This window comes from Gymnodraco acuticeps, unplaced genomic scaffold, assembly GCF_902827175.1.
Source record: "Gymnodraco acuticeps unplaced genomic scaffold, fGymAcu1.1, whole genome shotgun sequence".
Lineage (NCBI taxonomy): Eukaryota > Metazoa > Chordata > Actinopteri > Perciformes > Bathydraconidae > Gymnodraco > Gymnodraco acuticeps.
The window spans coordinates 1540566-1565172 of NW_022990583.1; the positions used below are offsets into that span (position 1 = coordinate 1540566).

General features: G+C 38.7%; 5 protein-coding genes across 26 annotated transcripts in view; 2 read left to right on the plus strand and 3 right to left on the minus strand.

The window, feature by feature from the left end:
• The window catches only part of LOC117553924, a 31988-nt gene extending 27437 nt beyond the window's left edge, over positions 1–4551 (plus strand). For 11 of the 21 annotated variants that reach the window (XM_034228037.1, XM_034228034.1, XM_034228043.1 and 8 more), the window contains 5 exons: positions 230–619; positions 1119–1241; positions 1445–1555; positions 2512–2592; positions 2893–4551. In XM_034228037.1, the coding sequence (XP_034083928.1) occupies positions 230–619; positions 1119–1241; positions 1445–1555; positions 2512–2592; positions 2893–2922 (735 nt within the window). In that variant the 3' untranslated portion in view covers positions 2923–4551. The remainder of the gene's footprint in view (positions 1–229; positions 620–1118; positions 1242–1444; positions 1556–2511; positions 2593–2892) is intronic. The other 10 variants (XM_034228045.1, XM_034228046.1, XM_034228048.1 and 7 more) reach the window with 2 other exon arrangements.
• A 354-nt stretch (positions 4552–4905) lies between these two features.
• On the minus strand, positions 4906–9445 carry LOC117553928 (casein kinase II subunit beta). Of its 2 annotated transcripts, none has more exons than XM_034228060.1 (7): positions 9293–9445; positions 8864–8939; positions 6332–6434; positions 6144–6244; positions 5983–6058; positions 5682–5871; positions 4906–5393 (listed from the first exon to the last, which is right to left on the minus strand). In XM_034228060.1, exons 2-7 carry the CDS (start codon positions 8933–8935, stop codon positions 5303–5305), a joined length of 633 nt encoding a protein of 210 aa, XP_034083951.1. In that variant the 5' UTR covers positions 8936–8939; positions 9293–9445; the 3' UTR covers positions 4906–5302. The 2 variants fall into 2 exon arrangements, with proteins under 2 accessions (XP_034083951.1, XP_034083950.1); XM_034228059.1 differs by having other exon boundaries at positions 6144–6259; positions 9293–9443.
• Positions 9446–9958: 513 nt separating this feature from the next.
• LOC117553929 (allograft inflammatory factor 1-like) lies at positions 9959–15063 on the minus strand. The gene is made up of 8 exons (XM_034228062.1): positions 15021–15063; positions 14901–14926; positions 11353–11434; positions 11216–11277; positions 11009–11075; positions 10874–10915; positions 10566–10731; positions 9959–10233 (listed from the first exon to the last, which is right to left on the minus strand). The coding sequence occupies exons 1-8, from the start codon at positions 15052–15054 to the stop codon at positions 10146–10148; spliced, it is 567 nt and encodes a 188-aa protein (XP_034083953.1). The 5' UTR covers positions 15055–15063; the 3' UTR covers positions 9959–10145.
• LOC117553927 lies at positions 12337–14899 on the plus strand. Its single transcript, XM_034228058.1, has 8 exons — positions 12337–12496; positions 12797–13123; positions 13210–13479; positions 13565–13600; positions 13696–13878; positions 13967–14017; positions 14128–14178; positions 14262–14899. Exons 1-8 carry the CDS (start codon positions 12436–12438, stop codon positions 14270–14272), a joined length of 990 nt encoding a protein of 329 aa, XP_034083949.1. The 5' UTR covers positions 12337–12435; the 3' UTR covers positions 14273–14899.
• Positions 15064–19550: 4487 nt separating the features above from the next.
• On the minus strand, positions 19551–24385 carry LOC117554060 (steroid 21-hydroxylase). The gene is made up of 12 exons (XM_034228288.1): positions 24259–24385; positions 23888–24076; positions 23708–23797; positions 23463–23617; positions 23214–23309; positions 22866–22976; positions 22690–22776; positions 22332–22415; positions 22086–22199; positions 21829–21995; positions 21139–21242; positions 19551–21057 (listed from the first exon to the last, which is right to left on the minus strand). Exons 1-12 carry the CDS (start codon positions 24383–24385, stop codon positions 20801–20803), a joined length of 1581 nt encoding a protein of 526 aa, XP_034084179.1. The 3' UTR covers positions 19551–20800.
• Between the last annotated feature and the right edge of the window lie 222 nt (positions 24386–24607).

Consider the following 24607-nt stretch of genomic DNA (forward strand, 5'->3'; position numbering starts at 1 on the left):
AATGTTAATTATGTCATATACAATCTAATTCAACCCTTTTAAAAGCATCATGTTCCTACAGAGCTGTACAACCTCATAACATGGATACTGTTCTGTACATACTGTAATAATAGTTTTTTTTTAAAAACGCATGCATTATAATTTAGATAAATATGACTTCATATCATGTCAGTAGGAAGTACTTCTCCAACACACGATCACACAGATACTGTGTTGTGTCTTCTTTTAGAGCGTGTGCATTAGTCTCCTTTGCAATGGTTCAGAGACAAAGACGGCAAACGAGGAAACCAGCAGCAGTTTGGGCTTTTCCGGCATATCAAGTCCTACTGTGAGCCACATGAGTGAGCCTGATAGTGTCGAAGCCCGCGGCGTTCCAGTTGAGGAGGAGTCACATGATAAGGAAGTGGTTGTAGTTTTTGAAACCTCCTTGGTGCCCATCATAGAGGGGGAGATGGCGCAGCTGCCTCCCTCCTTCGACCCCTGCTGTAAAGCTTTAGAAAGGATCCTGGAGGAGGAAGGATCATGTCCAGAAGTGTCGGAGAGCTCTGGAAAGATAGTTGGACGTTCCCCAGCTTCCTGTTTCAGGAGCGATGGTCCGCAGGTCGTACACTGCTTCCAGGTAGCCTCCTGACCCCGTCTCCGGGCGACTCCGTCTTTACTTTGCCTTTCTATGATTTCAAGGGCACAGTCGCTCACTCCTGTGCAGCACTATCATTAAACAAAGCATGTGAATCTGTGAAGTGCTGTGTGAAATGTGCTGATACAAGAGAAAATGGTTGCAGCAGAGGTGTTGCACATGGGTGTGATCATAGCTACGGTGAAGGGTTGCTAACACTAGCACATTATTCTCTGGCATGTTTTGAACATTAACTTCATCTTTCCAATACACATGGCTTTTCACATCTCCCTGTTTCCTTTTCAAGTAGTTGGTGGTGGGAAGGGAAGTAACAAGGTGATTCTGTTGTTTCCAAAAATCTAATTTGGTGACAGAAAAAGGTCTGTTGAGGTGAAAATCACGCCACACTGCAAATGCTAAAAAGGGAATGCATGGTGTGAAGCACATTGCTGTGAGGTGTGTGGTTAAACAGCCACTCATGGGGCTATGCTCCCATCCACAGCCCCCTCTGGTGCAGACCCAGACAGTCACCATCACAGCTGTCTCCAACTCCTCCGCCCCTGGCATCTCCACCACAGAGGTCCCTCTCGTCCAGACCAAGAGCTTCATCTATGACTCATCAAAGGTAGGGGCTCCAGGACCTGCTCAGCCCAGATCTGTGTCGGCTTTAAGCCTTCCATGTTTAGAGGAGATATCAGCGGGTCTGGGGGGTCAGGCCAGGGGCTCCACAATAAGCATGAGGCAGCACTGCACCTTCCCTGGCTGAGGCTCAGGTTCACCTTACCTTTAAAAACAGTTACTCAGTCAACCTGTCTTTTTTTACCTCAGGAGACAGTTGGGACGGACGAAGAAAAAGATAGCTCAACTATGACCACCTCTCAGACCGTTACCTCGGAGACCAGCAGCGGCACCACGGTCACCACCACTCACATCTCAAAGGTCAGCAACACAATCTGTCTCTCTGTTGGTTATCTCTGCCAGGCTTAAACCTGGTGTGTGTGTGTGTGTGTGTGTGTGTGTGTGTGTGTGTGTGTGTGTGTGTGTGTGTGTGTGTGTGTGTGTGTGTGTGGTGTGTGTGTGTGTGTGTGTGTGTGTGTGTGTGTGTGTGTGTGGTGTGTTGTGTGTGTGTGTGTGTGTGTGTGTGTGTGTGTGTGTGTGTGTGTGTGTGTGTGTGTGTGTGTGTGTGTGTGGTGTGTGTGTGTGTGTGTGTGTGTGTGTGTGTGTGTGTGTGTGTGTGTGTGTGTGTGTCTATGTGTCTATGCAGCTTATCTGGCATACTATTGACTCATATTTTGTGTGCACCTAAATTAAAGTATACTCAATGACCATGTTCAAAGACATTGAAATAAAAAAAAAATCTAATTTCAATGTAAGTTATAATACCTGAAGACTTTTATGTTTGCCCCTGCTTTTAATTGAACTATTCATATCTTACACTGCACTGTAACTTGTATCCATGTATTTGTTATGTTTATTTGATTATCTTTGCTTTTTAATGACTGTTTTAAAATGCCATTTTATAATGTTTCCACTGCACTATTTCTTGATATCTTTCATTTTTGTAAAGCACTTTAATAATAATAATAATAATCCTTATATTTATTATAGCGCTTTATCAAAGACTCTCAAAGCGCTTTACAAATACACATTACACATACAGATCATACATGTAATGGTCAGATACTGTGGACAATACCCACAGGAGCAAATTCGGGTGAAGTGTCTTGCCCAAGGACACAACGGCCTGACGCAGTGGGGCGGGAGCGGGTTTCGAACTGGAGTTCCCCAACGCCCCCCTTGATCTGATGAACTTTGAATTGCCTTGTGTTGAAAGGTGCTATATAAATAAACTTGCCTTGCTTTGCCTTACCTCTCAACTATTTTCTTCCCAACAGGTAGTGAAAAGTGGATCTTCAGAGACTCGGGTGGAGAAGAGAATCGTCATAACTGCAGAGTCTGACTTTGACCAAGATATGGTAGGAACATCCTGCCCGTAAAACAAAATAGTATTGGACAGGATTTTTAAGGACTAGTTCGGCATTTTGGATTATACCATTATTTGCTTTCTTGTTTAAAGTAAAATGGTAAAATAAATACTCTTCTCATAGCTCTCCAGCAAAAAGGAGTCACTGAGCTTAGATTGACATAAAGCCCAGAAACAGGAAGAAATAGCCTGCTTAGTTGTCCAAAGCTTCATTATCTAATGAATATAGAGAAAAAATGACTTTATTATTTCATATAAAGACTAATAATAGTGCAAATAATGTCTGTTGCAGGAGAGAGACGGCGGAGCATCAGCATTGTAACTGAATCACCACCTGCATTTATCCTTTGGCTCTTCACCTCAGACACACACCGACCGGCTCTACCTGCGCACACATATCCCAGGACAATATCTCATAAATATGCACCTACCTTTATAGATGAATGGGTAGATACATCTAAGTAGATCCTCTTTGTTTTTCCAGTTATATGTAGTGGGGGGGCTGCACAGTGCTCAAGTTAGATCTACGGCTTATCTCATACTGGTGTTAAAAAGCTTACTATACAATCTTTTATTGGTTAAAAAAACATCATTTTCAGTCGAGTGATCTCAGTTATGTTTGCTTTTAAATGCTTTTATTTTCCTAGTGGTTTTTACATGTTTTGGTTTTATACAAATGCACTGTTTCAATTATAGTATAGACACCATTATCAGCATTTATTCCCTTGGTGATGCTGGGGGAACGTTAAGACTACATTCAAGGGAATTATTTTTGTTTACATGTCTATTTAATTCAAGAGGAAGAATTGTTTAAAACAAAATGACGTACCTCGCATCAATAAGTGAGCAAAGACATTCTGTGCTTAAATGTGGACAGTTGTTCCCTGCTCAGTTACAAAAACAAAAAGTCAAAAGCAAGTTCTTCCCTAACCAGCCAAGAACCAGCAGCCTACACATTATTGTAAAGTTTTAATCCAAAAATTGATCTATTTTCAAATATTTCTCTATTTTATAGAATTAATGCTTTTATAGAATTTTTACACATTTGAGGTTTTTAAGTTATTCATCCATCTGCTCATGGAATCGCAGGTTACCATTGTGCTGTTTACTGAACTTTGAGGTCTCTACTAAAGACCTGTCTTGCCTGAATCATTCTTATTTGTTTCCTCTTGTGGTCCACCAAGTTTATCAAACCTTTAACAATAAGACAAGGGAGTGCTTCCCTCAGCCCTTTGTTTTGTTCAGTAGTAGAAAGTCATATTTCTTTTAATATATTTGGTTGATAAGAAACGTTTTACAAGCTTTGGTCTGTTAATCTCAGGTTTTGATATTCTTTGTAAGACTACAGACCTCCATATGATTGTACGAGGAATGTCCATATATGTATATCCAGCCAAGTGAGGTCAATACATGCAAAGCTGGTTTGTCCCAGTAACCACGCGAGAGGAGGTGCAGGCAGCTGTCCCAGTATATATATGTGGCTTTTCTCTTATAGGAGCACAAGTTGTCTTTTTTACATGTTCTACTATACAGTAATTTATTTGTAAAGTAGGAACTGTTGTGTGATTTGATGTACTGTGATGTTTCAACACAAGCTGTTTTCCAGGCTTTCACTAGAGATGTCACAATGTTAAATATTGCATTAATTATCAACCAAGTTTGTAAAGCCTTTTTACCACATAGTCGAAGTAGATTACTCACACTTGCTGTTTCCTGTGCTTTTTCATAGAAGAGAAAATGCTTAAAATATATTAATCCCTTTTTAGATAGCATGTTTGTTAGCCATTTTGTTTTCTACCCAAAAATAAGCCATTGGTATTGTAGCTACATGGACAACAACAGAAACCTCTCCTGGAAGAAAATAGTTGTTAGACAATGGAAAATATTGTTGCTTTGTGACTTATCCCTGTCTTTTTATGAAATAATAAAATATGCATAATTTAGCATTTTATTTGGCGTTCTATATGTGTAGCATACAATTTAAAGAAAATATTTTTGGTAAATCAATATGTAATGCCATTCACTAGCTCCACTGTAAATGTTGCTGCATGTTTAATCAACACCAAAGTCTTGTGAAAAAAAAGTGAAATCTGTTCAGATTGTAATGTAAACATCAAACACATACAGGGTTGTCAGGAAAACATTGTTAGTTGCCAAAACAACATAATAAAACCACTGAATTTAAAGTTAAACGAACAAAGGAATACAATTGAAATCCACAATAGGTCCTGTTTTCAATAATTTTCTACTTCGAGTTTGCCATTGTTTTTTGGAAATACCTCCTGTTCACATTGACACACACAAGTTAAGGATTTGATGGTATTTAATGTTGAATTTCCAAAACATTGACTGACTCACTGATAGGAAACACCCGTTGGGCTGTTGGCAAGATGTTTTGTTACATTCAATTAAACCACAAAGCACACTGTGGCCTTCATGATCGACTCAAATGATTGACATCAATTGACGTTAAACACTTACAGGAGATTGACCCGTTGGTAATAGCTCAACGTTAAATATGGAAGAGAAAAATCCTGCTCAACTGTAACAGTGTTTCACTAAATAAGAAGTATGTCTAAATCTAAGCGTCTATTCAAGTTTGGGAAACTGTACAGGCATTTATTTGGAATATATTATTCATTCTTTCAAACAAGTAGTAAACAACAAAGTCTTTCAGTCCACTGTGTTCGTCGGGCGGCGTTCTAGCGAATTGTCTTGACTGGGCTCTTGAAACTTGATGCAGCCTGAAGTTGGAGTTGATAGGCCATTGGGTGGATTTTGAAACCATATAGCCTGAAAAAAACAAAACATGAAACAAAATCACTTTCTGGCAGAAGTACATTTTTATTTAGATACTAGTGGTAATATGATACTTTAGTTTCAGTAGACACTAAAACATTTAAATGATGACAAATAAGATAAATCTGACCACAAACAATGCCTACTTGTATGCTTAATCCATATGTATTTAAACTTTAACACTTAAAGTTTAAATACATGTTTAATATTCAAAAGTGTGTACTGTTAATGCTAGTTAAAGCTAATACTAACAATACATAACTTGAGTCAGATCAAACGCACCTTGGCACAAACTGATTGGCTGGTCGCTTTGGACGATACTCCGGATGCACCATGAACAGCATGTGGGGGAACCCCGTCCCAAAATACGCTCCATCTGTGTGGTGGTGTCTGGAGGATTTGGGTGTGTAAACATCCATACACTTTGGGCAGTAAAGCTTCACCATTGCTTCTCCAGGGATGTCGGACAAACCTGCATCAGACAACAGATGGGTGAGTATGTCTGCAAATCCTCTAACAAAGGTCAAAGGTGCAGCATGTGCTTTGTGTGAGGCAGAACGTGTTAATAGGAAGTCAGACTCACCAATAGGAAGCATCGGCTGATTCTCACAATAGACTCTAGGGCAATAGCCGAAATCCCCTTGCTGATATTTTTCCAACTATGAAAAACAACACATTTCAAAATCACTGATGATTCATGTCATGGGGCAAGTAAGAACTTGACATGATTTAGTAATAACCTACCATTTGTGCAATGCCTCTGTTGGTGAGGATGTAACGTGCATGAATGAGCCCGTAGAGCATCTCCGCCGCCTGCTCGATCAAGTCACTCTGATTGGGGTTATCTTCCAGTTCCTCATCTGTCAAATTCAAGTGTTGACTATTAATAATTTAATTTATCATGGGAACAGCTACTTCCTTGATATTCTCACCTGGCTCCAGGTCTAGAATCATGTCCAAAGCCTGGCGATAGTGAGGCACCTGCTCATTCAAACCCGTCAGGTTAAACTTGTCCTGTATGTAGTCTTCATCTACCTGTAACACACACAATTGAAGATGATAAATGGCTATTAATGGTATGTATCTGTTGCAACAGCACATTGCTCAAGCACACTGATAAGGAAGCATTATGCAAAAGCTTAAAGGTGGGGTAGGTAATTTTGGAGAAACCAGCTCGAGTGCGCTAGAATTTGAAAATACACAACCGGACAAAATCTGCCACTTCCTTACAGAGCCCCTCCTCCAACACACACGAACGCGCACATGACCAATGAGGGCACGAGATAAGTTTGTGCACAGATGGAAGGCTGACAGGCAGGTAGGCCATCCAGTTACTTTAGCCGGCCCGGCTCAAATGATTGGTCGTGCTTTTTACAGCGCTACGGCTTCCACAGATGACATTTTTTATTTATTTATTGTCAAAGCATTTAATATATTCATTGCTATCGGGATGTTAAGAGCATTCCATGGAATATAACAAAAAGTGTTTCTGAAATAAATTACATACCCCACCTTTAACAGGATTACTTAGATCCTGCCAATGAAGAAAGCTTGGGGTTAGAGTTGTATTGTGTTAGTGCTAACTTAATCAGACCCACCAGTGAGATGCACATTGATATACTATACTGACAACACAATTAGTTTTATGTTAAGTGTTTTATTCTTATTTAACTTGTCTCTCTTTATAAAATGTGCTGCTTTTTTTAATTTGTTTTAAAAGGCACCATATGCTTGGGTGGAGCAGACAGCAGAGGGAAGTGGCTCTAACGAGGAAGTGCTTACTTTTTACGTTTTTGCAGCAGTATTTGTGTAAATAGTTTTAACCTTTAATCCAGCCAGACATGAAACTGATCTCACACATTTGTTTCCGGCCTAATGTGAAACCACACTGACACCAAATAGTTTATGACTGTTGGTTTAAAAAAAAAAATACGGTTGCTATATGCAGGTTTACATATAAACACCCCTGCAGATCTTTTCTTAACACATTGAGGCTTGCGTGTCTGATGCGGCTGTTTGCATATGCAATGCAAATGTCCTCTCTGTGGGACTAATAAAGGTATTCTGATTCTGATAGATGTGCTATTGTGTGCCAAGTGTATATACATGTTTATAGGGTTATAGCTGCTGTTTTACTGTGCATTTTACCCACTTGATGGTTTGATCCTGTCAAATGTGCATCCTATCCTATACCCTGATAGCAGATGTTGGAGTTGACTGAGGTGTCTGTAAAGCAGGGGTGTCCAAACTGCGGCCTGCGGACTATTTTAAATCGGCCCTCAGCAAATTCAAAAAGTATAATGGAATATGGCCCACAAATGAAACTTGTGCTTGTCTTATATTGTACTTCTTAAATATAAATGTAAACATATATTACACAGTAGTATTCATGTGTTCATAAGACCACTTTTCAAATAAATTCAGTCAATTAAAGTAAACATATCTTAGTTGATAAGAAAGAAGCCAAATGGGAGTGATTAGTAAAATATGCATAAATAAAAAGAAATAATGCTAACTAACTATAGGTAACATAAGATAATAAACAAGTTTAAATGATTTGTTATTGGTTGTGATCATATTCTAAAGATGTTTGGATCATTGAAAAGTATACAGCTCCCTTTCATATGAGTGTTGAGAGCTGTATCCATAAATTCATGTTGTGCTCAAAGTGCACCAGATTGATGCATTTAACTTCAACATTTAAAAAAAAAAATCTTCCCGGGGGTGCATGCCCCCGGACCCCCCTAGAGGGGGTGATGTCCACCCCCAAATAAAGCAGGTTAAAATAACTAAATTGCATACATTTTCTTACATTTTAAACACTGAACCACAGACCCAAACAGCACACATGGGTTAAAGGTAAGCATATAATAATGTTTAAATGTGCTAAATATATACACTGCATAAAAAAAGAAAAAGAGGAATAAAAGTGGCTAACCACTTGTTTTATTTTTTTTAAGTAGCTCTCATCCTAAAAAAGGTTGGAGACCCCTGCATTAGAGCGTAACAACTGTAACTATAAGTATCTGAAATAAATATGTGTACTGAAACAAATACCAATAACTGTATTGCATTGATTTCTTATGCGCAATTACTTCATACTGTCTTTGTCTTTTTCGTCCTGCATTTATTGTGCCCCACTCAGAAAATAACTGGCCCCAGCCTGGCCCCCCCCAGTCAAATTGGTCTAGAACCGCCACTGGTGAGTGGCCCAGCCCTTCGTATATTTTTCTGTATATGGCCCTCGGTGGTAAAAGTTTGGACACCCCTGATGTAAAGTGTCCTGCACGAATCTGCTGTTCATTCTGCTGATGTCAGACTTCATTCGTGTGTTAAAAGCATGTGAACATACATTGTTTTCCCCTCAGTGTAGCTCTGCATTTTCGATAACTTGTTCAGTTAGTGCTGATTTCAAAACGAGGCTGTAAAATGTAGATTGTATATTAATAATGCGGGGGACTAACCTCACAAAAGAACTCATTCCCTCTGAGTCCACAGAACCAGGAGATCCAGGACACCTCCTCTGAGCTGCTCATCCTCCTGACAAAACAACAATAATCATGTACATCTTCACTATGGCTAACAGCTAAAACCGGCAGTTCATATCCTTGAGATGTGGACTTTATAAACACAGATTTAACTTGTTTCAAACAAACTCAATCTGTCCTTTCTTGGACTTAGAACAAAAGTGTTATTGCTAATGTTCAATATACCTTGGAGTTTGTTTGCCTATCTAACCTGCTGCTAACGTTAGCTTAATTGCTAGCATTCGTTAGCGTGAAAACACATCGTACAGATAGATATTGCTGACATTAATTGTAACTGCAAACTGTCTTTAAACATAGTTTCTCATGCATGTGTATATTTGTTTCCAGCAAGTCAGTTTTACTCACCTTTCTCTATATTAGTTACCACATTAACCTGCAAGCTTAGCTAGTTTATCCTCGCTCCCCGGATGACATGCACGTCGTTTACCGGTCAGCCGCATTTTTCAAAATAAAGTTCTTCATGACAACTCAAAGAAAGACCAGCACAGAAAAGGAAAATGCGATTGATGTTAACTAATTTTTGGCATTGACCATCACAAAATACAATTCTCGTTACATTTTATGTGAAAAACATGAACAAACTTCACTTTTCTTCACCTTCACTTTTTTATAAATTTAAAACAAAGTAAGGGTAACGTAGAATGTAGGATTTTTCAATCTGGGTGGGCATTGTCTTTTTTAATATGATCAAATGTTTACTTTATCTTATGAAAGAGAGTGTTATTCCTTTATTTATTAAAGAAACATGTTGGTATTTTTGACTAAGATTATAAGGGTATGTATATCCATTAATCAATATGTCATGTTTTGTATTTAAGCAGCTAAACCACATAATATAGATCTACAGGTTTATGGTACGATGGCATTTACAAGTAATTAGTTGGCTCAAAGAAATCTGTTCTGTGGTCACAATCAGACAAGGCAGAATGCAGAAAAGTTGTGGTAGATTATTTAGTTTTTTATTTAAATTAAAAAAAACATTTGCACATTTGAACAATATATTTGTATTTATTTTGACATGCATTTTAAAGCATTTAGATCTAGGTTATGTTTTAATCTGGTAGATTTGAATACTTTATAAAAAAACATTTGCACATTTCAACAATTTGTTTGATGTTGTCCTTTCTATTGACATGCATTTTGCAGCATTTAATCCTGGGTTATGTTTTAATATAAAAATACTTGATGGAGAACTCCATCATGGCAGGTCTGCAAAGGTTTTGCGAGAAGGCGGTGCAACATCTTTCTTGTCCTGTTCCTTTCCCATGCCTTCAAACATCAAGATCCTTTAATGTAAAACACAACATGTCAGTTACTATAATGTACGACATTTCTATTCATGTTTTAACTTTAGACACAATAGAGATTACTCTTTGCATTAAAACAATGAACATCACATGACACAGATCAAACAGATACTTTAAATGCTTTTCACACTGAACACATTGTTGCATTTTAATTTATATATTGTGATTAAAACTCACGTGGATTTTTAGCAGTTTTATCAGCTAGATCAAGGATTAAGGATCATCATCAAAAATAGCTTCAATTATTTTTTTTAATCATTTTGTACTTAATCTCCCTCCTTATGACCAATTTTCTGAATGTTCTGACTTACAGTTTGAGAATTGCATTTTTTTTCCCAAGCATCATATTCAGGAAGTCGTTGTAGCTTATCGTTTCTTTAGATGTATCTCCAACCACCTCTGACATCATCTTTTTCAGCTCTAGGTGAGTCTTGGCCAATCCAAGTTTTTCCAGCATTTGTTTTAACCCCATTAAAGCTATAAAGATCAAAGACAGCCAATACATTCAAAGTGCTTAAATAGTATGAATATGTTAAGATGTTGTGAGTCATTACTGAGAGCAAGAGTTGCAAACTGTAGCAAAAAATATTTGAGGGTTTTATGATCGGTGGCGTTTTACCTATTTCTCCTTGGTCGTTTAGATCAAACTCCATGTACTTCTCTGTGATAAAAGCAAATGTAATTGTATTGAAATCTTTGCGCTAAATGATAAGACCATTTACTGATAAACGATTGGCAGCCTTTGAATACTCACTTTTAAACATTTCAAGCTTTGAGCTAAGGTCTTCCTCTTCAGCATGCTGGGGGTCTGACAGATAAGTCTAAGGGTGATAATAAAAAATAAAAACAATAAAACTGACATTAGTTTGATATTGCACATATGTCAGGCCCTTGTGGGTAGAAAAACTATACAAATATCGCTTTTGAAATTGGCTGACTTTGTCTAAAGATATCAACACACCTCATTTATAGACAGCAGTCTTTCTTCCTGTTGAGACTTGAGAAGACCATAGGCTTTACCTCCTGTGAAACAACATAAAAGACAACATTTAAAAAAGTCAACTGACAAACATATTTGGAAAAAAAAGTCAAACTGACCTTGAGCATTGTGGTCCATTTCTGTGCACTGTGCTGAGAGGATGTGAACACTGGAAGTGTGAAAAGCTATGATGGCGTTTCTCTTTATCAAGCCACAAGAGGAAGTGAAGTTACAAAGTTTCAGTTTGCATTAGTGACATTCCTCTGTTGTATTTAAGGCGACAGTAAAACAAAGGTCAGTTGGGTCAGGTCGGAATGCCCATCATAACATTGACACACACTGAATTTGACAAGTAAGAAAAAAACCCTGTTGTATTGCAATAAGAGAAGTTTGCATGCAAGATACCTGATGTGTAATGGCTGGGACTATCTGACTTTACGGACTCTAATGCAGTCTATATAGAAGGGAAATGCCGCTTACCAGTTACAAGAGTTAAGATTGTAATTGAGGAAGGACGATTGTGTTTAGGAACTGAGAGCAATGCACGTTAATCATTTTTAGACATCTGTGTATAAGGAGTGTTTGAATAAAATCAAGTCTGCCAGCCACTGAGCCTCTTCACTGCAGCAGTTGGGGGTTGAATGCCGTGCTCAAGGGCACCTCAGTGATGGGAGGAGCAAGCTTGTTCTTCTGTTTCACTTACACATTCAAATGCAAGCTTCATAAAAAACTTGACAACACAGAATTTGACTTATTTAAGAAGCGACAATTATTCAAATAATTCTAGTTCATGCATGTGTGCCATATTTAGCCATAGAGGCTAATTTTCATCTGCAGTTCATGGCATTAAAAAAAGACAGAAAAAGACATGAGCACTAATACAAACACATAAACACACAATAGACAGAAAAACACGCACATTAGCACAAATAAATATAATAGGCACAGATCATTTGAAAAATAAGGATGAAGCCCATAGTCAAAAAGCTCTTATTTTCAATTAGTCAATTAGATGCAATGTCTTGTTTTTGCCACATGGTGTCTCTATTGGTCACATAATCAGGTAAAACAACAAGTAATGTTTGTCTCTGCAGGTAGCTTCATGTGATGATTTCTGTGTGACTTAGAGAACTGAGAATAGGAGTGAAAGGTCTACCAGAGAATAACACTTTGAAAAGCCATTCCGCTACATTACTCAGAAAATGGCACAGTTTTATCCACAGCTTCTTCTGCTATTATTGCTGTTAATATCAGAGTGCAGAGGTGAGTAAGTCTCTAGATATTTTATTTACCAAATTCAGAATGTCATTTCTTTTGTATAGCCTGGATACAAAATAGGTATACACCAATTGTGACTGTATTTAAAATTGAAGGGTAGCACATATCGTTTCCTTTTTAATAGCTGATGTAATAATATGTTTGACATCTTCCTTGTATTGTGAAATCTTGAATCATCTGCTTTACAAGTCTGACACTAAATGTTTTAGTGCGTGCTATATGAAAACCCTATATACAGGTATTTTTCTTAAATAATCCTATTTTTGATCTCTTGTTTTTTTTAAGGTGGCTCACCAGTGATAGTGTCTGCTTCTCTAGAAGACGATGTAGTTCTCCCTTGTTCTGATCCATTAATGACGGATAAGGACACGTGCTTTAGAGTCAAATTGATTAAACATGCAACAGATTCCAGTCAGATGAAGGTGATCCTTGCCAGACCTGAAATATCCAAATTCAAGGATGCTCAACGTGTGAAATGGCAAGCTGATAAAAACGGACAAATGTCTATTACGCTGACAAAATCACAAAAATCTGATGAGGGACTGTACGGATGTGAAATCTGGACAGGCTGGGATTCTATTCTTGTTCAAAACATATCTTTGAAAGTGAAAGGTAATGTCACACTTTATATCTTTCTTATTTTCACTCTTTTAAAAATATCTCCCTCTAAAGTATGACACAAATCTATCCTCTTTCAGACTGCAAAAGCCTCCAGCCAGTAAAGGCAGCTCTCAGCACCCCCGTTACCCTGAACTGCCCTGTGGACATAGCAGCAGGACAACAAGGACCCCCAAATATCTCCTGGGCAATGCTGAAAGCAGGCAACCCGGTACCTTTCAACTCTAAAACCATACATGTGACATCATTAACTATCGAGTCTATGAATGACAATGACAGCGGTTGGTACAGATGTAATTACACGCTTGATCAAACCCAGCGCTGCTTTGACATTAACCTACTGGTCCCAGGTAAGATTTTAAACTATTTGGTTTTTATTGCTGACAACAAATGAAAGTATGCACGATTCCAATGTACCTTTTCTGTTTCTTTCAGAAGAGGAACAAGTTGTTGTGGACACAGCGGTTCCAGGTACTGCAACAAAACACTAATATTTTACATCTTAATGTAATTGCATGAATCATTTTGTGTTCAATCTGCTATTGTAACTAATGGATCCTCTTCAGGACTGACAACCAGGGAGATTAATTTGGAAAGAGATAAGAATGGGATCAGTGAAGTATTTTTGGCAGTTGTTGTGGCTTCAGTCATTACTGCGATTGCCATAATGGCTGCCCTGATGGGATTGTTCATCTACTGCAGACGTAACTCCCAGACAGTTACACAGCAAACTCAGAGGCCCCCAGCAGGTTTGATCTATCTTTTATTTCAGTAATTTTCTTGAGCCTCCAGTTTGCTTAAGTGTAAATGGCTTTTTGTTCTCTTGTTGTCCAACAGGTTCTCCTATAGAGAATGGTGGTTATGAGATTGTGAACACCCTTTCAGAGAGTGAGCACCATCTTATATTCTAACTATTTTCTTCAGTCTAGTAACTATGACCGCTTTGGGTTTGTTTTCCTTCCCTACTTCTCTGACAACTTTTTCACTGTATCACACAGACCGTACAAACAGTCTATACCAACACTTCCCAGATGAAAGCCTGTGTACTTGTGAGTAACTGAAATTATAACTACTCTTTTAAAATCAAGTATATCCAAATAGACAAATAACACGATTCTGTCCTTCATTGCAGTCTGGAATTAGTAGTTCTCCGTCTGCTCAAGACATAAAAGAAGATTGACCTTGTGATTCTCCTGCTTATATATACACATCATAAACATGTAACATCTTCTAACCTGTAAAGTGTTTGTCTTGTGAGGGAGAGAAACTAAGACGTATATGGAGCAGCATGGAAAATGTGTACACTGTGAAACATGAACAATGCTACACTTTGAATGTTGAAAATACTTTAACACTGTTTTGTTAATTCATCTAATCATCTGTATTCATTTAATTGCAATGAAGGCCTGTTGAAGATTACAAATGTCGTTTAATATGTTATCCAATTTAAATCAATATCTGTTGGAATTTCAATGATCATTAAAAAGGAGTCATAAGAACTGATTTAGAGTTCTGTTACAAGAAAGTATTCTTATTTAAAACAAATGGATAGTTGTAATCAATGTTATACATTTTTATTATGCTTTAGTTTACAACCTGTAATAAATCATAAAAACTGTCTGTTGTGGTGACAGCTCCTCTTTCGGTGTGCCTGTGCTGGTGTGGTCCCTCAATATGTTTGTCTTGAATGACCTCGTAAATATGAGTCTGTGTAGAGAATATCACTGGAATATCAGACACAAAGGTTATTTTTATAATTGTTATCTCTTACCATTCCAATACTTGGCTGTTCATTTTCTGCAAAGAGAAAACAGCAGCCATTTAGGTATCATTTCATTATCATACAGTAGATGTACTAAAAGTTGTGCAGCTCCTTAACCGCTCTCACTACCTGTATTTGTGTTGTGCTTCCTCTTCATGTACATGTAAAGTCCAATGGCAGATATACACATCAGGAGGGCTAGAGGAACAGCTACCCTAGCGTTTGCAGAACTGCAGATGTGGAATAACTATCACTTTTAGTTTCCCATAAACATTTGTTGAATTCATTTAGGAGAAAAGGCAACATTAGCACAAGGTATACTCTTACGGTCAATAGAGTGCCATTTCTTTGACGCCATGACTCCCCCCTCTCTTTGTATAGAGCAAGTTAATTCACCAGTAACAGAAAGCACTGGGAGAAACAGCTTGTTTAGAAGAGTGTTATTGACATGTATTAAACCGCTCTGCCAGCTATTGTGGCTTCCTCCAGACCAAAGTAAATCGAAGTCTTTTCCGCATTCTTTAGAGCAGGTGAGCACACAAGTCAATGTGAGATTATCTCCTCCTGGCACACACTCTGAAGTAACTGTAAAGACAAACATGATAGAAAAGGATTTAATAGCAAAGTAAATACAGCATGCTCTGTATTGGCACTTATAGAGTGTCAATACTCACCATCGAGGGTATGCAGCCTAATTTTGCTCATCTGTAGAGTCTGAACAGTGGTGTTCTCCTGCATTTAAAGCCCCCACTTTGGTAATGACAAGTAATGAGTCTTTATTCAAATGCAATGCCTCTGTTTGGTCTCCATAAAGCGAGATGTTATCATCTGTCAGGGTCCTTTCACACACAGCCCACTTCACGCCCACGCTGAGGGAGGAAGTGTTTCTACATGAGAGTGACACTGACTCACCCACTGCAGTGAACACTTCCTCTATGCCATCTGAGGGGAAACAGAGGTTACATTTTGTGCATGGTAAACCACATTGTTTATGTGGAATCTGGAAGTGGAGTTTGGTACCTTTGTTGTTGTATAAGTGATGGTGGCTTTAACCATTTCATTCTGAGTCAGCTGGCGTTTCCATTTTCTGTGATGGTCTGTACGTTCTTTAGTGATGATCAGTTTAGAGAAGCATTTCGAGGGATATTTGAACTGAAATCTATCCCTGTTTAATGGTGTATTATCTTCTGTGATCCACTTTATATGTATCCCTTTGTTGTTACAAGCAACAAGTCCTCTATACATATTGAGGAAACACTGGAGTTCTATTGTGTCTTCCACAGGATTCGGGTTCTCAACAACTATAGGAATGAACATTATTAGTTCACACATGTGACTACTGTGATATTTAATTGAAATTGTTCAAGAATGGTTTGAGTCACTTACCTTTAAGAATCTGAAGTGAAACATTTGAATTGAGCACTCCATTGTCACAAGAGTAAAGTCGTGCATCACTGAGGACCAGGTGGTTAATCTTCAGAGAGCAGCCTTTTAGCAGGGCTACCCGTTCGGTGGCCGTCACCCTTCCAGCTTTCACCACCTCAGTGACTGTATGAGACTCTCCAGCCATGTTCCAGTTTACAGAGGAGCAGTGTTTGATTTGAGGGCATGCCACATGGTAAAGTAATGCTATCTCCAAGTAAGGCAAACATAACCACATTATCTGTTGGAAAGGACAACATTTTATTTTAATTCCCATGTCATGGAAGTTGTTTGAATAATCTCATTTACTTTGTGAGAGCACATTTGAGTGGGAAGTTGGTCGCCTCCATTATGAACTGATCTTGTTAGTAACCATGTTTGGAAGTAAAATAACATTGAAATTGCATTTGCTTCAGAATATTAGTAAGAAAAAAAAGTGTCATTTTAATTATTTAGTAATAGGACTACTTTTAGACCTATCTTTTGAAATCCTATAGTAGCCTAATTTACTTTACTAAAGTCACATTCGACGGCCTATATAATCCGTATCCGCAATATAATGAAGAATTGCGTCCTAATGGGAGCATTTTCCCCCCTAATTGTACCACAAAGGAGGTTGAAATGTGACTACTGAAATTAAGCACCAGTTTATGCAGCACTACAGTACGCTGGGCGACCCAAATCAAACACACCCACAACGTTTTGTGAACAGGTGCATGCTGGGTGTGGCTAGTATGCTAACATCTTAAAATGTTAGTAGTGTTTTCTGGCTTCTCTGGTAAACTTCTTTCTTCAGTGGGATAAAAGGGCATGCTTTGATAATGAACGAGCTGAGGAATTGGACCTGGTGCGGATTTGTGGAGGAGTTTTCGGTGCACGCGTTCAGAAAGGTGAGTACAACACACATGGACCGTTATATCCCTGCAAATCAACATTGCAAGTGGTTGTGTGCATGCTCTATTGTCTTTTGTTTGTGTTGTCACATCTGTATGTCACGGTAATGCATTAAAGCCTACTTTATACAGTACAGCAGTGGTTCCCAAACTTTTTGTGCCCAAGGCACACCAAAGGACAAGTACAAATCTCAAGGCACACCTATTGTGCAAAATAGCCCTTATAACACGTGTTATCACTCATATCATGTAAAATATCTGTAAATGTGCATAATTATTTACTAATGCCAAATAAAATGTGACAAAGACAACTATATTACTCATGAAATATTTATTAACGAAATATTTCAGAAATTAATTTGAAACTTTATCAAATTAGGCTTCATCAAAGCAGCAACACACTCATTTAAACCAGACATGTCACAAAATAAAAAATGAGGCAAAGGAAACTCAGCAGAAATTCAGCACAGAGAACTGTCAATGCAAGGAAGCTGCATTGTCCATGGTCCTGAACTACAAATTATAAATGTAACATTTCAGCAATCAGCATTGAAACATGTGCTATTGTAAATATTTTTGCTGACTTACAAACTCGTTACTTTACTCGCCGAGCACGTACGAACTGCGCATGCGTGAGTGGCAATAACTTTCCTTACCAGCAGGCGGCGGTAGTGTGTATTTGTCATTCAAAACAGGCAACAACCGGAAGACATATAAGAAGAACAGACTACGGCTGCTTCTCAGGTCGATTAAATGAAATCCTTGCTTCCCTCACTTGCGTCGTTTCCCTGCGTTTAGTCCCTCCCACCAGGGAAGCATGGAGGGACGCAAGGAAACCACGAGAAGCAGGGAAATGAGTTTTACGAGCAATGGGACGTCCTTTCCTCCGGAGCGTCACGTGAAGCGACGTCCGTTTGTGATGACGCTGCACAGCTGATCGTCTGACAGCAGCCAGCTCTGTCCCCGTTATTTCCACACACACCCGCCTACACATTTACTGACACAAACATTTGTATCATCTGTTGTAGATCCCAATAAATAAAATAAAATAAGAACTCATTCTCAAAAAAGATAAACGCCATTCTTAAAATGTATAAACGAACAATAGTTTGATTAATATTGATTAGAGTGCACAAAAGAAATACAATAATTGAGAGAAGAAAAAGAGATATGTTATCTATCAAAACCCAGTTAGATTAACATTCATTGGATTGCACACTTTGTTTGTTTGTTTGTTTGTTTGTTTGTTTGGATATGTAGCACATTAACATTTTAATAGCACTTAATGACTGACTGAATGGAAATGACAATAAATGAAAATGTAAAACGAAAAAAGCGATCATGAAAATGTTTCCAACAAATGAATAAAATGATTTTTGCCCACTTTGTTGTTCAGATATATCACATATTTGTAACTAAATGAAACAGGAATTGAAACAAAACACGGTATAAACTGAGGAGTGAGTCCCGTGAGGTTCATGTGTTTTCTTTACTCCGCTGGGAAACGGCTCTCATGTCAAGAAGCATGAAATCAGTGCATGCACTGCATCGTCCAATCAGTGAGCGATACACAGTAAGGGGGCGGGGCGAGTATCTGAGGATTTCATAGGAGGATGGTCTGGTGGTTCCTCGGTTATCGCTCCTCCATGATCGCTCCTCGCTCCTCGATCCTCGGTCCTCCGGCAGAAATAAGAGCCATGGGACGGTACTCAAGATGGCGCAGGCAAATCAACTTCCGGTGAGACCGAGAACCGAGGAGCGAGGAAATGAAAATAGTCGACCTGAGAAGCAGCCTACGTAATATAAACAAAAAAGCATGTGTTCTTTGCAGGTGTTTGTTGAGGTTTGACGTGGTGTTTCCAGCAGTGGATAACAGCTTCTGTCCTGGACACAGTTTGCACCTCACCGTCACATTCCTATTCTTCGGACGAACTCAAAATAATGGGCATACCTCCACCCCTCGAAAGTTATCGCTGACTCAGCCATGTTTATGCAGCACTGCACGTGGAGATGTGGACGCGCAAGTCGCGCAGATTACGTACATATAAACCTACAAAGTACTGATATAGTAAATACAAAAATAATTATTTTTGTGTAGTTGTATATTGCAATAATAACGTATGGTTGTCACAAAATCCCACGGCACACCCGGACTTGAACCACTGCAGTACAGTACTATATACTCCTACCCCCACCCTTCAATTGTGTTGGTGAATCCCTCTTTGATGCACTATTATTGTATTTACTTGATGTTTTGTGGTTATCCTCGACTGAAGAAGTCAGTCAACACTCATACAATTTAATTGAGGGATCTGTTCAATGGAAAAAATGATGTGCTCAAAAATTTCTTAGAAATAAGTATTTTATTAAAAAAAAAGTAAAACTGTGAAGAATTGACTAAAGTAATCTTAGTCAACTAAGACCAACATTACCAATTCATAGACTATCCCAAAACAAATGGCCTACAACAGATTATAATACATTATATTCTATATATTTACCAAATGACTGAAATCCAGCAGCTGCCTGAGTGAGAGAAAGAAGACAGACTCTTATCCATGAAAAATATGCCATCCTTCTAATAGAATATGTCTTCTCCTAGATTGTGTTGCTTATTCCAATATTGCTAAATCCTCTGATGACAGAAGTGTTTTAAGTCACATGTTAAGGAAATGAATCATTTTTTATTTTAAGACTGGCCCACAAGAGGCCCATGTTAATCTTTGCATGGTACGCCTTCAATTCTATAAAAAAACTGTGGCCACTATACAAACAAATGCCTACTGTGTGCTTTAAATGTAATATATCCCATTTCTATCACGTGTGCAAACAACAAAAGCCTCTAGTTATACACTGGTATTGTGGTTATCTTTCATCAGATTGATGCAGAACATAATTAATGTATAAATGCTACACACACTTTTACCAGATGTGCCTTGAACCAAGGGAGGAGGAGTGGTAACCTCAGAGTCAACTGGACATTTTCTTCAGGAGGGAAGTGATTTCACTTTCTGTAGCGCTCTCAGTGTTGGTCCACAGGGTGGTGCTGTCAGACTCTCTTTCATATATTCTATTATTCGATCTAGTAGTATCTTTTACCAGTTTTCAGTGTACAATTTCTAGGTTTGGAATCTATTTTTTCATTCAAATGCAGCTTCACTTGAACTGTGTTTATTTGATCAAGATATCCTTCTTACGGATCCTTCTTGTTTATATTCTAGGAAAAATGTGATTGATGACTCATATAATTTCCCCCCTCCACGGGTGATTCTGAGGCTGATTATTTTACATATAAAATCTTTATGCAGTTTGAATCGCCCTTTAACACTAAACAAATAAACAAATGTTTATATATACATCTCAATATAGATGATTGAATATAACTTTTTAACACATTCGGAGCTATAAACCCAATAACTGACCATTTTAATCAGGATATTTAATACCACAGCCAAATGTAAAAATGTGTTGATTAGAGACATACCAATGAAGGTTCTGTAATGATACTTACATTTAAAAGTTTGTTCAAAAAAGTATTTGTTTTCACAGAAATAATATGTTTAAGCAACAAGCAAGCAGTACACCCTCTGTAGTTCAGGGATTAGTCTCAGGCGGCCTCCGACATGCTACAACTGTGTAGGGTTTGACCTTGAGGACAACACTGGCAACCCCTCTCAGGTCGGGCAGAGAGGCTTTATTCTCAGGAGGGATGAAATGGAAATCTCTCAGCAAGTAGGCAGTGAACAGAAAGAGCTCCATTTTGGCCACGGACTCCCCCAGGCAGAGCCGAGCCCCCCCTCCGAAAGGAATCAGGGCACGGGTGGAGCCTCCTCCTCCTGCCAGAAATCGCTCTGAAAAATAAGAGAGTAGCTACTTTATTTGAGATCTGCTAAGCGAAAGGAATGCACTTCACCTCACAGTTGGAACAGTACCTGGTTTGAAGTTGTATGGGTCAGACCAAACTGCAGGATCATGGTGAGCTCCAAAAAGATTAGGAATGATGACTGTGTTCTTCGGGATGAAGTAACCTGCAATACTAAACATGCGTAGGAGTTATACATTTGCACTAATGCAAAGTAAAACAGTGTTTTCATCCATACAAGTGGCCTTTGTGTATACCTGCTGACTGAAAGACCTGATCGCAAGAGGACCAAAGTAGCTATGTCAATATAGTTATCTAACCATTAGTTAGCATTTTTTCAAATCTGGATCCAGATGCAAACTTAAAAACCTGGAAACAACACATTTATACAAATATGTTGCTTACCAGCTTTTTAATATATTCATGATTTAGCTGATTTGCAAAAACAAAGCCCATGCATAATTACTTTTTGCATACACTATTTAATGCAATTCATTCTTCATCTTAATGTATGCATTGCTTCAAGCAGTGCCAAGTGGGTAAGATTTCAGAATTCACAATGCTCTGGTATTGGACCAACAAACAAATATTATCAGTGTAATATCGGATAAACATGGGTTTTGGCAGTTTTCGAAACTATCTGTAATGTACCCACCTCTACCAATGCCAGTAAAACAATAGGATCTTATACACAAAATATCTCGGTAAGTAGCCACTTGTCTTCAATCATTTCATCATCACTGCACATGATTCAGCTGACCTGCTGTCTCTGATGGCTCTGTGTGGCACAGCCAGCGGGGCGACTGGCCTCAGTCTGAGCACCTCGTTGATGAGAGCACTCAGGACAGGAAGTCTGTGTCTGTCACTGTACTTGGGGTATCGTCCCTCTAGTACTGTGCACATCTCCTCATACACTTTGGTCTGCACCTGAAGATTTTAAAAAGAGCTTAGAAAGGCAATTAGATCATCGCCCAGTGTGTGTATATATACAGTGTTTAATGTGGAGATGTGCCCTGCCTCTGGCCTGTGCAACAGGAAGGCCACAGTCCAGTTGAGCCATGCTGCAGTGGTCTCTGTTCCCCCGATGAGAAGGTCCACAGTGGCCATGTGAACATGAATATCTGTCAGGCGCTGAAGATATTTTGTTTAGTATTTTTCATAGTACATTACATTTTCAATAAATTGTATGTCTTCAGTTCAGCTAACTTAATTCCCAGTGCAATTTGAATTGTGCTCCCCTAGAATTCTGTAATTTGTACCTACCACTCCATGTTCTGTGTTGTGCTGTTTTTCAAGGCCCTGTAGGAGTGATCCTGTGATGGCCTCCTCATGTCTTTTGTCTTGTGACTGCACATGTGACAAAGCAACAGCTGATTAAAATATATATAAGGAAAAAACAGAGCTTGGATACATCCACTTTTCTGGATGCGTACACAATGAAAATATACTTGGGTTTGTTACAATTATTTAACTTTGGCACTATAATACAATTTTTAAACAGACAAAACAATCTGATCTCCCCAAAGGCTACTATAGTGCAAATGTCTCATTTTATGATTGTGACATTTCACTATGATTTGTTGTCATTCTTTTGGCATCTTTGACATTTGTTTTTACTGACCTTGTAATTGTTGAGATGTTCCTTTATAATTTCATCTCTCTTGGCCACCTCTCTCAGAAGACGGGAAAATACAGGATTGGGCAATTTCTTTGAGAGAACAAATTACGTAATCTGTGAATTCTCACTCAAAATATGTTTTTCCTGTGATCTTTGGTCAAGAATGAATATTTACTGACTCTGAGCAGTGGAAAGGAGTCCAGAGCAGAAATCCAGGTGGAGCCCCACAGGGCAACAATCTCATTCAGACAGCTGTGCAGCTGCTGCAGCTCCGAAGAAGTCTTATTATACTAGAAAACAGATAGAAAATATAATTTTGTTTAATTTTTTAACATATCCTAACAGAAAAATGCACTGTTCAGTAACAGAATAGTACATTATGAATGCACTAATCGAATGTAAGCTTCTAAATAGGGCAACCAAGGTATATGCCACAACCTCAACTGTTTATTGATGCAAAGCAGATTTTGCAATCCATCTTCGACCCTCCGAGGATAAAACTTTGCTGTGGAAAGAAGGATACTCACTTCTTTTCCAAAAGCCAAAGTAGTGATGACATTGCTGGCTGCCACTGTGAAATCCTCTGAGAGATCTACAGCGCTGCCTTGATAGTCCATCAACACCTAAACAGTGAACAAACAATGCTTTGTCTTTTGAGTCTGACCACTCTGGAAATACCCCCAACATCTTGTTTGTTCTGCCATCAAATACAGGCCATTATGTGTTTCAAATAGTGCATCCACTGTTGTATAATTAGTTTCTTTTGTGTTCTGTACCTTTCTCAGATGCAGCGCCTGTCTTTCGATCACACTATGCAACGATTGCTGGCAGCAACGCTGCAAAGCACTGTGGACGAGGCGACGATGTGCCCTCCACTCCTCATTATAGTCCCCCAGAGAGATGGTATGCCCTCCCCCAGACACAATATCAGCTAATTCAAGTCAGGAGGGGTTAAACAATGATACAATGATTATGCACACACTGCAATGCATACATTGCAAAAAAGCTTCAAGCTGTTTACCTGTGTATGAAACTGGTCTCCCTGCAAAGTCTGACCATTTTTTCACCAGTGCTTCTCTTATGACTTCACTACTGTTTAGCACCACCATGGCTGAAAAACACAACAGGGTTTTGTACTATCTAGAGAAAACATATTTTAAAAAGTTGTGCAAAATCCATCAATCTGAAATGGGATGTTTACTTGTGTTTCCACATTTCAGGCGGTAGATGTTTCCATACCGCTGTGCCAGATTGGTCAGGTGAATTGGCAGATGATCATGTGTCAGCTCCATCATATTGCCTATCAGGAAGAAGCTGGGAGGACCTGGGAGGGAAGGAGACGAGGAGTGGGGGAGCAACTGATGGAGATTCTGCAGCAGTCCAGCTTTAACTACCGGATGAAAGATTTTGGAAAGAAAAAGGTAAAACGAAGAATGCATAATAAAATCCATTAGAACTCATCCAGGTCAGGGGTTTACTATTGTTTGGTGCTTTGAGAAAAGGTCCTGTTCCTTTTATTGTACAACCAGTTTGTTAAAAATATACAGTTAATGGCAACAAATAGATACATACCTGTTAACTTACTTCCCTTGTGGTTTTCCTTTAAAGATGTGTCTCTCTTACAAGTAATCAGTAGCATCAACAGCAGCAAAACTAGGATCACAGCTCCCACAGTGATCACTGATATTTCCATTGCCATTATGTGTCTACTTGCTGGTGTCCCTCTTCAGAAAGGTTGTCAGCACACTGCTTGCCCCACTTATAGTCTGCTCATCGCTATCTTAGCCAGTCAGGTTAAAACAATGTTGATGTTTTCACTCAAATCAAGGACCTTTGACTATTTTGTATGTCAACAAATCTGATAATGAGATGAATGCGACACATGAGACAGAGTGATAAATATAGCCAGGACTTCCTGAAG

Coding starts and splice junctions, on each gene's coding strand:
- LOC117554060 (XM_034228288.1), bottom strand. CDS start 24,385: ATGGCAATGGAAATATCAGTGATCACTGTGGGAGCTGTGATCCTAGTT. Junction 24,077..24,258: donor CAAGGGAAGTAAGTTAACAG/GTATGTATCTAT, acceptor TTCATCCGGTAG/TTAAAGCTGGACTGCTGCAG. Junction 21,058..21,138: donor CCCATACAACTTCAAACCAG/GTACTGTTCCAA, acceptor CTTATTTTTCAG/AGCGATTTCTGGCAGGAGGA.
- LOC117553928 (XM_034228059.1), bottom strand. CDS start 8,935: ATGAGCAGCTCAGAGGAGGTGTCCTGGATCTCCTGGTTCTGTGGACTC. Junction 6,435..8,863: donor GGAATGAGTTCTTTTGTGAG/GTTAGTCCCCCG, acceptor TGTGTGTTACAG/GTAGATGAAGACTACATACA. Junction 6,059..6,143: donor ACAGAGGCATTGCACAAATG/GTAGGTTATTAC, acceptor TGTTTTTCATAG/TTGGAAAAATATCAGCAAGG.
- LOC117553929 (XM_034228062.1), bottom strand. CDS start 15,054: ATGTACATGAAGAGGAAGCACAACACAAATACAG. Junction 11,435..14,900: donor AACAGCCAAGTATTGGAATG/GTAAGAGATAAC, acceptor GGCTTGATAAAG/AGAAACGCCATCATAGCTTT. Junction 11,278..11,352: donor AATGGACCACAATGCTCAAG/GTCAGTTTGACT, acceptor GTTGTTTCACAG/GAGGTAAAGCCTATGGTCTT.
- LOC117553927 (XM_034228058.1), top strand. CDS start 12,436: ATGGCACAGTTTTATCCACAGCTTCTTCTGCTATTATTGCTGTTAATA. Junction 12,497..12,796: donor GTTAATATCAGAGTGCAGAG/GTGAGTAAGTCT, acceptor GTTTTTTTTAAG/GTGGCTCACCAGTGATAGTG. Junction 14,018..14,127: donor TGTGAACACCCTTTCAGAGA/GTGAGCACCATC, acceptor TGTATCACACAG/ACCGTACAAACAGTCTATAC.